The sequence below is a fragment of the Gadus morhua genome, chromosome 1 (genome assembly GCF_902167405.1).
Source record: "Gadus morhua chromosome 1, gadMor3.0, whole genome shotgun sequence".
NCBI classification, from domain to species: Eukaryota; Metazoa; Chordata; class Actinopteri; order Gadiformes; family Gadidae; genus Gadus; species Gadus morhua.
This window is the reverse complement of record NC_044048.1, coordinates 21130117-21142616: the sequence shown is the minus strand read 5'-3', so window position 1 is coordinate 21142616 and position 12500 is coordinate 21130117. Positions and strand designations below refer to the sequence as shown.

The 12500-nt window shown below is 51.6% G+C and overlaps 1 protein-coding gene across 2 annotated transcripts in view; it reads right to left on the bottom strand.

Moving 5' to 3' along the window:
• The window catches only part of lamb2 (laminin, beta 2 (laminin S)), a 45078-nt gene that overhangs the window by 10024 nt on the left and 22554 nt on the right, over positions 1-12500 (bottom strand). Inside the window, exons 9-22 of one of the 2 annotated variants that reach the window (XM_030365809.1) lie at positions 12448-12500; positions 11477-11665; positions 10349-10528; positions 9264-9376; positions 7746-7825; positions 7434-7569; positions 6787-6954; positions 5895-6022; positions 5161-5293; positions 4392-4584; positions 3253-3396; positions 2604-2835; positions 1920-2083; positions 1-12 (exon numbers count right to left, since the gene is read on the bottom strand). The exon at positions 1-12 is cut by the window's left edge and continues 213 nt beyond it; the exon at positions 12448-12500 is cut by the window's right edge and continues 68 nt beyond it. In XM_030365809.1, coding sequence (XP_030221669.1) covers positions 1-12; positions 1920-2083; positions 2604-2835; positions 3253-3396; positions 4392-4584; positions 5161-5293; positions 5895-6022; positions 6787-6954; positions 7434-7569; positions 7746-7825; positions 9264-9376; positions 10349-10528; positions 11477-11665; positions 12448-12500 — 1925 coding nt within the window. The remainder of the gene's footprint in view (positions 13-1919; positions 2084-2603; positions 2836-3252; positions 3397-4391; positions 4585-5160; positions 5294-5894; positions 6023-6786; positions 6955-7433; positions 7570-7745; positions 7826-9263; positions 9377-10348; positions 10529-11476; positions 11666-12447) is intronic. The other variant, XM_030365818.1, reaches the window with a different exon arrangement.

Genomic DNA, 12500 nt, shown 5'->3' with positions numbered 1-12500 from the left:
CGCACCGGGCGCCTTTTGGGGGGGGGGGGGAGGGAGGAGGGGGGAGAGCCGGGATGTCGTCGCTTGGTTAAAGGGGTGATGTATGCCACCAGGTAAGGAAGATCTGCCTCTTCCTGTGTTTTAGTGACATCACAAGTGAGCGGGTCCACCTAGATGTATGATGGATGGATAAGAAACATTTGCTACAGTCCACTGGGTAGGCTGGTAGACTGATCTATCCATCATACATCTAGTTGTTGAAGGCTATTCACTGTTGGCATAATATCACCCCTTTAAGATGGGTCGATATTTAATGAAAGTAGCAGGTTTTGGCCTCTGGATTTGGTTTGAGCCAGAAAGGTGTCTGAGGAGATTTCCCAGATAGTTCTCACAGTTGAAGCACAAAGTGAACCATACTGCCATGCATCTATGAGTGAATAACTACTGGCTGGCGAGCATTAAGCGTGTGATCACTATGTTACTCCTACTCAACGGGAGCCTTCCGCTTGTTTGAGTTAACTAACTAACTATTAGTCATCACAGCAACCGTCAATATTATTTCACTAGGTTTTAATCTTGCTAGGTTTTAACGCTAGAATGCAAAACAAGGTTTTAATCTTGTTTTGTATCCTTGCGTTAGATCGACCCAGAAACCCTGCCATGAATGAACATCCAAACAAATTCAACGCCGTGTCCAAGACCATAGTTTGTGCCACAAAACATGTACCTCTATTTCTACGTTATAGCGTGACTTATGAACATTAGAATAACACAGATTCAGCAGGATTCTAGGAGCACTGCATGCTCCACTGATAGCTGTACGTCTGTAGATGAAACTGAGAGGCGATGCCCTCTGGATAGTGTGTTTGACCGGTGGGTTCGTCAGAAGCTAGCCCAGGTGCACTACAAGCCTCTGACCACACGGGGCAGCATTTATTAACAGTGAAGAATCGTAGCTCTGGCTCAGGGTCTTAAGCTGTGGCTGATCTTTACACAAACATCAACATCAACTTCAACCATACTAATTGCACTTAGTACTCAGCATCATGTAGCATCTTATCCTAGCTATCTTTGTTGTACACGGAGAATGGGTTAACCTATAGCGATTGTTAGTGCGTGGCACTTGATTCTATGAACATCCTTACTGTTACCGACAGAGATATATATTGTAGTTTCTCTCTTTGTTTCTATAAGTCGCTTTTGATAAAAGCATCTGCTTTGAATGCCCTGATTGTAAATATAATCCAGGTGTGTGCAATGTGGCTGCATGTTTTCAGAGCCCGGTCTTCCACACAGACAGGAAGTGCCCCAACAGGCAGGGGAGTGGGGGGGGGGGGGGGGGGGGGGGGGGGGGGGGGGGGGGGGGATCTGCACCCATGCAAGAGGAAGGGGGGGAGGGTAGGGGTGGAGGTGAGGCGTGGGCGAGGCAGGGGGGCAGGGGGGGGGGGGGGGGGGTCACCACCACCATTACTCACGCTTGAAAATGGTCTTTCCAGAGCGTTTAACTATCCCTGTGCCGACGGCAGGACAGGAGAGGGAGGAAACAGCGGGTTACTGTTGTCAACCGTTCCACCACTTTGGACTTCCAAGAAACGGTCCTTCAGCTGATTCATTGGTTCATCTCCGTTCAGACCTAGCGTCTCCATGGGACGTCGTTAACCCTCGATACACTGCAGCAGTTCAGCGTTGCTATTCGTTCTTGGGACAAACACGGTGGTAGTCTGTTTGTTTTCGAGGGCACGGCATGGATAACATTCAGCCCTTCATTTACCAAAACACGGTTTACAGTAATGCGTTACAGGCTCCAAGTGAACCACTGACCTCACTCATTCATTCACCAGCTCACAGGCTGAGTCTCATCTAAAGGATGAGAAGGGGGAGGAGCTTAATGCACACAGGACAGGAGGGAAGCAGCCTCCCACAGAGCTCAGGAGGCTCACCTGTGTAACCCTGGATACAGTTGCAGACGATCTGTCCGTTGTGGTTGTCCTGGTAACAGGAGTCGGCGAAGTGACGCCCGCTGTTGGGTCCGTCCGGGCATGGGCAGGGCCGGCAATGGTTGCCCGAAGCCAGAGAGGGGTTGCCGTAGTAACCGTCGGCACACCTTGAGACACAATGACAGCGTTGGGAACCCCATGAAGGTGAAAGAGCTGTTCCGACTTAAACCTGCCAAGGTCGGACTTTTCCAGTTTGATAATAGTTTTTATACGAGTCTAACTATGAGGGGGTGATGCCACCTACCGGCCCTTCATTCCCTGACCAGTGCTATGCTCAACCCCCGCATCTTTCTTCATCACCATTCTCATCATCTTCTTCACCCATAACCTCCGCTTCAACATAATCAACCTTAACAACTTCTTCATCATCCTCATCATCTCCTCTCCCTCCTCCTCCTCCTCTCCCTCCTTCTCCTCTCCCCCTCCTCTTCTTCTCCCCTCTCCCTCACCTCCTCCTCTCCTCCTCCTCCTCTCCTCTCTGTCCTCCCCCCCTCCTCCTCTCCCTCCTCCTCACCCTCTCCTTCCCCCTCTCCTCTCCCCTCGGTTCTCTCCTCCTCCTCCTCCTCTCCCTCCTCCTCCTCTCCCCCTGCTCTCCCCCTCCTCCCTCTCCTCCTCCTCCTCCCCCACCTGTCACACTGGTCTCCGCCCGTGTTGGCCCTGCAGTCGATGCAGGCTCCGGTCTTCTGCTGGCACTGCAGGGCGTGGCCGTTGCACTGGCAGGGCCGGCAGTGGGGGAAGCCCCAGTGGCCGCTCTGACAGCCGTCGCAGCGGAGACCGAAGGCCCCGGCGCGGCACGCGCACTGACCGCTGGAGCCGTCACACAGCCGCGAGGAGGAGCCCTCCAGACTGCAGCCGCACGCTGGGGGGGAGGGAGGGGGGGAGGGAGGGGGGAGAGGTGAGAAGGAGAGGGAAAGGAGAGGGGAGAGGGGAGTTTAGAAGTTTAGAATTGAGTGTGTTGTGTTTTTATGGACACCAGAGGGCGCTATTTGTATGTTTCATAACTAATTAATAACCAATACAAATCATTATTTATACTTAATGATAATAATAATTGATGATAACAATGTATACAAACATTAATTTACGATTTCTGGGCATTTTTAAACATGGGACAGATCAGGAACGATATGTATTGATACAGCATGAGTTTATAAACAGCATATTATTAACATGTTACTATTTTTTGTTGGACACAAACAGTTTTGTTGTGTGATAGCGGTGATGTATCCCAGTCTCTTCAGTCTCTGGCTGCAGCCTATCACCATAGAGGTCCCACCTTTACATCCGGACGGGCCGAAGCCATAGGTCCCTGGAGCACACTGGTCACAGCGTCGGCCAATCACGTTGGGCCTGCAGCGACACTGGCCCCCCCGCACGTCACACACAGAGCTGGCCGCGCCCTGGGGGTCGCAGTTACAGGCTGAGGGGGACACATGAGCACATGAGTCAATGACTCATGAAACAAGTATCAATGCACATATGTATTAATAAATATTAGTGCTGTCAGTTAAACGCGTTATAACGGCGTTAACGCAAACCAATTTTAGCGGCGTTAATTTTTTTATCGCGCGATTAACGCAAATGTATTAATTTAAAGGCAAGCCCATGCACTTCACCATGTTGATAAGAGCATTAAAATGAGAAAAATAAATGGGACAAAAAAATGTGCGATTACTCGCGATTAATCGTGAGTTAACTATGACATTAATGCGATTAATCACGATTAAATATTTTAAGCGCTTTGCAGCACTAATAGATATATGTATTAACAAACATGCCTTAATACACGGAAGTATTAATCATCATTCACCAAGTGAATGATGGCATTCACCCTCTCATTCACCCCATCACCAGATGAGAGACGTCATTCACCCTGTTCCCAGGTGAGTGACCTCATTCACCCTCTCATTCACCCCATCACCAGATGAGAGACGTCATTCACCCTGTTCCCAGGTGAGTGACCACATTCACCCTCTCATTCCCCCGTCCCCAGGTGTACGTGACCTCATTCACCCTCTCATCACCCCGTCACCAGGCGGGTGACCCCATTCACCCTCTCATTCCCCCCGTCCCCAGGTGTGTGACCTCATTCACCCTCTTATTTCCCCCGTCCCCAGGTGAGTGACCTCATAACCCTCTCATTTCCCCCGTCTCCAGGTGAGTGACCTCATCACCCTCTCATCACCCTGTCACCAGGCGGATGACCTCATTCACCCTCTCATTGACCCCGCCCCCAGGTGAGTGACCTCATTCACCCTCTCATTGACCCCGCCCCCAGGTGAGTGACCTCATTCACCCTCTCATTGACCCCGCCCCCAGGCGGTCGACCTCATTCACCATCTCATTCGCCCCGCCCCCGGGGTGAGTGACCTCATTCACCCTCTCATTGGCCCCGCCCCCAGGCGGGTGACTCACGCAGCGCCCCGTCGTTGATCACGGCCGACATGCTGGAGGTGAGCTTGGCGCAGGTGTCGCTGAGCAGCGGGCGGCTGACCCCCCGCGGGCCCTCCGTGCAGCGGTACCGCTCCATGGCCTGGCGCCGGACCTCCGAGCCCGCGTCCCCCCCGCTGAACATCTCCAGGGAGGAGGGGCGGGGGAGCAGGGCGATCTACAGGGGGGGGGGGGGGAGGGGAGGAGGGGGTGGGAGGGAGAGAGAGAGGGAGGGGGAGGAGGGAGGGAGAGAGAGAGGGGAGGGAGGGGGGGGAGGGAGGGAGAGAGAGAGAGAGAGAGAGAGAGAGAGAGAGAGAGAGAGAGAGAGAGAGAGAGAGAGAGAGAGAGAGAGAGAGAGAGAGAGAGAGAGAGAGAGAGAGAGGGAGGGAGGGAGAGAGAGAGAGAGGGGGAGAGAGTGAAGGGGAGAGAGGGGAGGAAAAGAGAGAGAGAGGGGGGAGAGAGAGAGAGAGAGAGAGGGAGAAGAGAGAGAGAGAGAGAGAGAGAGAGAGAGAGAGAGAGAGAGAGAGAGAGAGAGAGAGAGAGAGAGAGAGAGAGAGAGAGAGAGAGAGAGAGAGAGAGAGAGAGAGAGAGAGCGTGAGGGAGAGAGAAAAATCTTTATTTATCTTTATTTTATTCCTCTTCCTGTGACTCCCACATGTAAAGTGCCTTGGGTCCTGAAGAAAGGTAAGTTTTATTGCAATTAGAACAGTTGTCTGATATAATATATGATGTATAATATAACACTGTGACTCACAGAGTCTATGAGCAGGATGGTCTCGGCTCCGCCCCCAGAGACGCTGTTGGCGTCGCCGTAGCGTGTGAACTCCAGACGGAGGGTGTAGGCCACGCCCCTCTCCAGACATATGGGGCTGGGCACCACCACGAACCTGCACACGCACACACACACACAAACACACACACAAAATGTTACCCACCTGTATTCTGTGTGTGTATGTGTATGCGTGTGTGTATGTGTCAGTGTGTGGTTATGTGTGTGTGTGGGTGTGTGTATGTATTAGTATGTCTTAGTGTGTGTGTATGTGTGTGTATGTGTGTGTATGTGTTAGTGTGCGTGTGTGTGTATGTTAGTATGTTTTAGACTGTGTGTGTGTTTTAGTGTGTGTGTGTGTGTGTGTGTGCGTGTGTTTTACTTCGTGTTTGTGTGTGTGTGTGTGTGCGCGCGCGCGCGCGCGCGTGTGTGTGTGTGTGTGTGTGTGTGTGTGTGTGTGTGTGTGTGTGTGTGTGTGTGTGTGTGTGTGTGTGTGTGTGTGTGTGTGTGTGCGTGTGTTAGTATGTGCGTGAATGCATTTGTATGAGTATGTGTATACCCGTGTGAGTCTGTGTGTGCGTGGGCATGCGTGAGTGTGTGTGCGTGTGTATGTATACGTGTGTACGTGTGTGTATGCGTTTGCGTGCGTGTGCTTGTGATGGTGTCTGTGTGTGTGTGTGTATGTGTGCGTGCGTGTGTGCGTGCGTGTGTGTGTGTACCGGGATCCAGCAGGCAGGGTGGTGGTGAGCCGGTCGTCGGCGGGGATGGTGTTCCCACAGGGGCTGCTGGTGGGGATGGACCCGGGCCGGACCACCGTCACCCGGACCTCCTCCCAGTCCCGCAGCAGCTGCACCCCAGCAGGGATCAGCAGCGTTAGTCACGCAGCACATAGCATGAATAACACGTATAATACCATGAATAACACGTGTAATACCATGAATAACACTCATAATACCATGAATAACACGTATACTACCATGAATAACACTCATAATACCATTAATAACACGTATAATACCATGAATAACACGTATACTACCATGAATAACACTCATAATACCATGAATAACACTCATAATACCATGAATAACACTCATAATACCATGAATCACACTTAACATGAATAACTTCACATGAATAACATGAATAACACAGTTGATACGCTAATTATTTCATGAACAACGCATATCGTATCCAGAATATCATGTTATATTATGTATAACTCAAATAATTCATGACAATATCATGAATAACACATAACATATCATAAATAGCATATAATATTAAGATATTATAATAACATTAATTAATTACACATATAATATCGTGATGAAAACATTATAATACGAATAACGCATATAATATCATGAACAACATATGTATTATCGTGAATAATACATATGTTGTATAGCGCCCCCTACCACGCTGACCTGGGACTACAGTATAACATCCTCACTATAACATAAGTAACATTAGTAATGACGTAACATTAGTAATAACATATAGCGCCCCCTACCACGCTGACCTGGGACTAAAGTATAACATCATCACTATAACATAAGTAACATTAGTAATGACGTAACATTAGTAATAACATATAGCGCCCCCTACCACGCTGACCTGGGACTCGTAGCGCAGCAGCAGGTCGTACTCCATGGATAAGGGCACGTCGGCGACGCTGAACTCCAGAGACCCCCCCTGGGGGACCCTGGCGAAGCCCAGCCCGGTCCAGGAGGGGGGGCGGCCCGGCTGCTGCTCCCTGGGCTCCACCACGCAGCCCTGGACCACACAGCACCGCCGTAAGAGTCAGCACGGGCACCCGTTTACTTACATTTACATTCAGGGCATTTAGCAGACGCTTTTATCCAAAGTACATATCACAGAAGAAAGAGAAACAACGCTGTATCGCTGTCGGTACAGTAAGGTTGTTCATAGAAACAAGTGACAAGCGCTAACAATTGCTAGGTTTCCATAGATAAGATGCCCCACAATGCTGAGTACTATTTTTAAATGCAAGGACGTACAACATACAATATGCGCGTAAGAGGGGTGTGGGGAGATGGGGGGTAAGGGGGAGGCTATGAAGAGTCTAGGGGATCTTCTTCTGTCGCTAAATCACACATTTCAAGCATTTTCAAGTAACAATTACTGATTGCACTTGAGTCTAAACAACACTCCATGACCTAGCAGCGGTTCTGGAGTAGTCGTGATCTACATAGTGAACCCTGCAGTCCGCCAGCAGAGGGCAGCAGTCTCACCTGTCCCATCTTGGCCAGCTCAGCCTCATACAGGAAGTGGTCCAGAGCCATGAAGAAGTAGCCAGACTCCACCTGGGAGCATTGGCGGCCCGCCATATGGTTCCGGCAGCGGCACTGCCCGTTCTCCATGGTACACCTGAGGAGCCGCGAGAACGTTACGGTTCTGGATCAAAACTCTCCAAGTTAAAATGTCTGAGACCATCAAACATGCAAACACATCGGTATGTTAAACCGGTGGAAGCTCCCCAGTCAACTGCTTAAGTGGTATTTTGGTTAATTGGTTAATTGGTTAATTGGTTTGCCTTCACTCACTGGTTGTCCAGGGCTCCTCCCACGTCGCAGTCACACGCCCGGCAGCCGTTGAGGTCATGGCTCAGAGCCCAGTGTTCTGGCTGGAGGACAGACAGACAGACAGACAGACAGGCAGGCAGACAGACAGACAGACAGACAGACAGACAGACAGACAGACAGACAGACAGACAGACAGACAGACAGACAGACAGACAGACAGACAGACAGAGAGACAGACAGACAGACAGACAGACAGACAGAGGGTGAGACAGAGAGACACAGGTAGAGGTCAGGAGGTGCGATGCAGTTTTCAACAGCATATGGACGGTTGAGTCAGAGACACCTGAAGCTTGTGTTTAATGACTTGGTATCTAGAGCAGAGAGCTCTTATCACTACACATCCGTAAACATGTTCTCCCTCTGGTTTATGACAGTTGGTGTGAACCACAAATTACAGTTCCGCTTCAAACAACGTCTCCTCCGAACACCTAAAAGGACACCTTAATTTGTCTGAGAAATCATCCTCACATGGTACAGACCTCATGACTGAATAAGGACTTTTAGTGAACTACGCTCCGACTCAGAGAGAAATTCACGAGGAGGATTAAGGCTGAAGCCCCCTGAACATGAGTCTGTCACAGCCAACCTTCCACCTCTCACCTCTGACCCCGACGGGCTCCAGACCGGTTTAGATCGGCTGTAACTCACACTTCTCCCCAACAGGCCTGCATATCCCTGGGCTAAATTTAGAACTTGAGGCCAGGAAGGAGATGACATTTCTGGCTACTATTCCTGGCTGAGTGGGCCGGGGGGCCGGGGAATGGGAAGTTATAAACAGGTGCTAAATCAGCACATAACACCTTGGTGGGGAGAGAGTGAGGGAGAGTTAGGGAGAGAGAGAGAGAGAGAGAGAGAGAGAGAGAGAGAGAGAGAGAGAGAGAGAGAGAGAGAGAGAGAGAGAGAGAGAGAGAGAGAGAGAGAATGAGAGGGGGAGAGAGAGACAGCTGACGAGGACACTAAAATACAGACAAGGACAGACAGGACGTCATCCAGTGAGAGACTGCTAGGTTAAACAATAGCTCAATCAAAGTCAATTCTGTGTGTCTTAGTGGTTATTCTTATTTCAAATGTTTATTATTTTTACTATCCCTGTCTGGGGCTGCTGCTGTGAGCCCCACATTTCACCCAGATTCTCTTCATATGACCCAGCGGTTACTGTTTATACTGGGAAAATGACCTTATACTGGGAAATTCATACTGTGTTCCAGTTGCTCCTAATTTAAATCTTTATCTAAACCTGTTTTATCTATTGATCAGATCATGTAATCAAGGTCATGATGAAGTCATGTGACCAGGACACCTGACCAAGGAGGGTGATCACATGACCAAGGAGGGTGACCATGTGACCCATGTGGGTGATCTCATGACCCGGGGGGGTGATCACGTGACCCGGGACGGTGACCATGTGACCCAGGGGAGTGATCACATGACACCAGGAAGGTGATCACGTGACCCGGGAGGGTGACCATGTGACCTCACCAGGCACTGGTCGCAGCCCCGTCCCGTCACCAGGCGCTTGCAGAAGCAGTCTCCGCTGACCGGGTCGCACTGGGACCGGCCCGACACCGTCCCCCTGGGGTCGCACCGGCACGCTGCACACAGGGGGGGGGGTCAAAGGTCAGGGGTCAGGGGTCAGGAGGTCCCCACAGTACACGTACACAAAAATCTGACTTAAAACTTTGAAACCAGTTCCTTCGCCTGCTCTACATTTTTGAACATTTACGGGAACTGTTTTTCAGGTTTCATTAGTTAAAAAAATATGACACGATATTAACACTATGACACAATTTCCTGATGACAGCGTCTAAATCGCTTTGTTATCAGGAGGGTGTGTCATCGTTTTGGCACGTGGTATAAATGATCCTGTAGTTAATATAAACACAGACGATTCCAGCATGAGAACACATTCAAACAGTTCTCCCTAGGGGAGGAATAGAAGAATGATCTCTCCGACTCTCCATGTTCAGAACATCTTGAGAGGAATGCGATTCTCCAAGGGCCATTACTCCCTCGTTAACGTTTAGGGTGGGGGTGACGGTGTTCAGCCTGCCGTAGTCTAAACACCGTCAGGTCTTCACAGCCGCCTGATGGTGCAGGGTCGACACAGTCAGGGAGGTGGTGCAACTCCACCCGTTCACCCGGGTTCAGTCGCTGCTCATCCGTGTCGACCACGCTCTGATTGGTCGATCTGACGAAACCCCACCCACTCACTCAATCACTCACTCACTCACTCAATCACTCACCGTGACCACCCGGCTCTGATTGGTCGATCTGACGAAACCCCACTCACTCACTCACCGTGAACACCCGGCTCTGATTGGTCGATCCGACGAAACCCCACCCACTCCCACACTCACTCACTCACTCCCTCCCTCACTGTGTCCACCCTGGCTCTGATTGGTCGATCCGACGAAACCCCACCCACTCCCACACTCACTCACTCACTCACTCCCTCACTGTGTCCACCCCGGCTCTGATTGGTCGATCAGATGGACCAATCAGAGCCAGGGTCGTCACGCCCACGCCCACGCCGGCCGCCGACGTCACTTCCTGTGTGCACTCACGCTGGCAGCCCTGGGGGTCGTCGGCGCTGAGGCCGAAGAAGCCCGTGCGGCAGCGGTCGCAGCGGGGGCCCTCCACGTGGGCCTTGCAGCGGCACTGGCCCCCCACCGTGCCCTGGGAGCGGTCTGTGTGGCCGTCGCACAGACCCCCGTTCTGGGAGCCGTCCGGGTCGCAGTCGCACGCTGGGGCCAGTAGGGGGGGGGGGAAGGGGGGAACAGTTATGGGGAAGTCGCTCAGCAGCTTCCACTAAAAACTCAAGACTTGTTCAGAGTGACTTGTGACGCACACATCGTATGTTGTACGTCCTGGCGGTTAATGAACACACTTATTGGAAGCTGTATGCACTGGCACGTAATGTACACATTTATTGCATGTTTGTACATCCTAGCACTTAATTCACTTGTTGTATGTTGTACGTCCTGGAACTTAATGTACGCACACATCGTATGTTGTACGTTCTGGAACTTAATGTACGCACTTATCGTACGTTGTACGTCCTGGCACTTGATGTACGCACTTATTGTCTGTTGTATGTCCTTGCACATACAAAATAGTACTTAGCATTGTGTAGCATCATACCCTAGCTAACTTTGTTGTGTACAGGGAATGGGTTAACCTAACTATTGTTAGTGCTTTTCTCTTGGTTCTATGAATATCCTTGCTGTACCGAAAGTGATGGATTGTTGTTTCTCTTTCTTCTGACGAATGGACTTATTGTAAGAACCTTTGGATAAAAGCGTCTGCTAAATATAAATCAATTCATTGGTTCAATTCCCAAACAAGCACAAACCCCGGCCTCCCGTCTGACTCCAACAGGATTTTATTGCGGAGACAAAGGTCACGTTACAATGGGGGTTTTCCAAATGTTGTGATTTTACCGCAGCACACGTATGAACCAGTACACTCTGACCCCTGGTGGCTCTAAACGAGGACCACCAGAAGAGAGGTGGTTCCCCTTCAGCGCAGAACGTGAAAAAGTCAAGGAACCGAGCTCATATCTTATTGGTTCTGCTTCCACTGCATGTCTTTATGTACGGTATCCCCTGGCCTGAGTGCTCTGTGTAGGGTACCTCACATGTATGGTGCTGCAACACTGGTGACTCTCTCTGACCCCCCCCCCCCTGACTCACCGGTGCAGACCTGGGGGTCCCTGACGTCCCTGAGGGGGTCTCTGTAGTAGAAGGGCTCACACAGGTCACAGCTGCGGCCCATGGTGTTGTGGAGGCAGCCGTCACACACCCCCCCGCTCACGTTCCCCGTGGCCAGGAACACGGCCATGTCGAAGTGGCACTGGCTGGAGTGACCGTTGCACTCACACTCTGCACACACACACACAGGGACACACACACACACACACACACACACACACATATGGAGGCACACACACGGAGAGAAATGTCAGGTCATCAGCTTATTACTATTGATTTCTTATCTTATGAGATACCTTTCAGCTTGGTGTCAAAGACCCGACCACTAGACTATTCTGTCTACCAACTCCTCTTTCTCCTATTCCTTAACCTCCTTCTCTATCCTCCTTTTCATCCACTTCCTCCCCCATCCCCCTCCACTTCTCCCCCCCCTCCTCCTCCCCTCCTCCTCCTCCTCTCCTCCTCCTCCCCTCCTCCTCCTCCTCCCCTCCACCTCTTCCTCCTCCTCCTTTCCTTCTCCTATCCTCCTCCTCCTCTCCTCCTCCCTCCTCCTCCCCAAACCCCCCTCCTCCTCCTCTCCTCCTCCTCCTCTCCCCCTCCTCCTCCTCCTCCTCTCCCCCTCCTCCCCTCCCCTTCCTCCCCCTCCTCCTCTCCCCCTCCTCCCCTCCCCTTCCTCCTCTCTCCCCCTCCTCCCCCTCCTCCTCCTCCTCTCCTCCTCCCCCCCCCCCCCTCCTCCTCCTCTTCCTCTTCCTCCGCCTCCTCCTCCTCCTCCCCTCCCCCTCCCCCCTCCTCCTCCTCTTCCTCCTCCTCTCCCCCTCCTCCTCTCCCCCTCCTCCCCTCCCCTTCCTCCTCTCTCCCCCTCCTCCCCCTCCTCCTCCTCCTCCTCTCCTCCTCCCCCCCCCCCCCCCCCCTCCTCCTCCTCTTCCTCCTCCTCCTCCTCCTCCTCCACTCACGTTTGCATGCGTTGGCCTCTCGCCCCTCAGCGGGCCTCCAGGGCCGGTCGTTG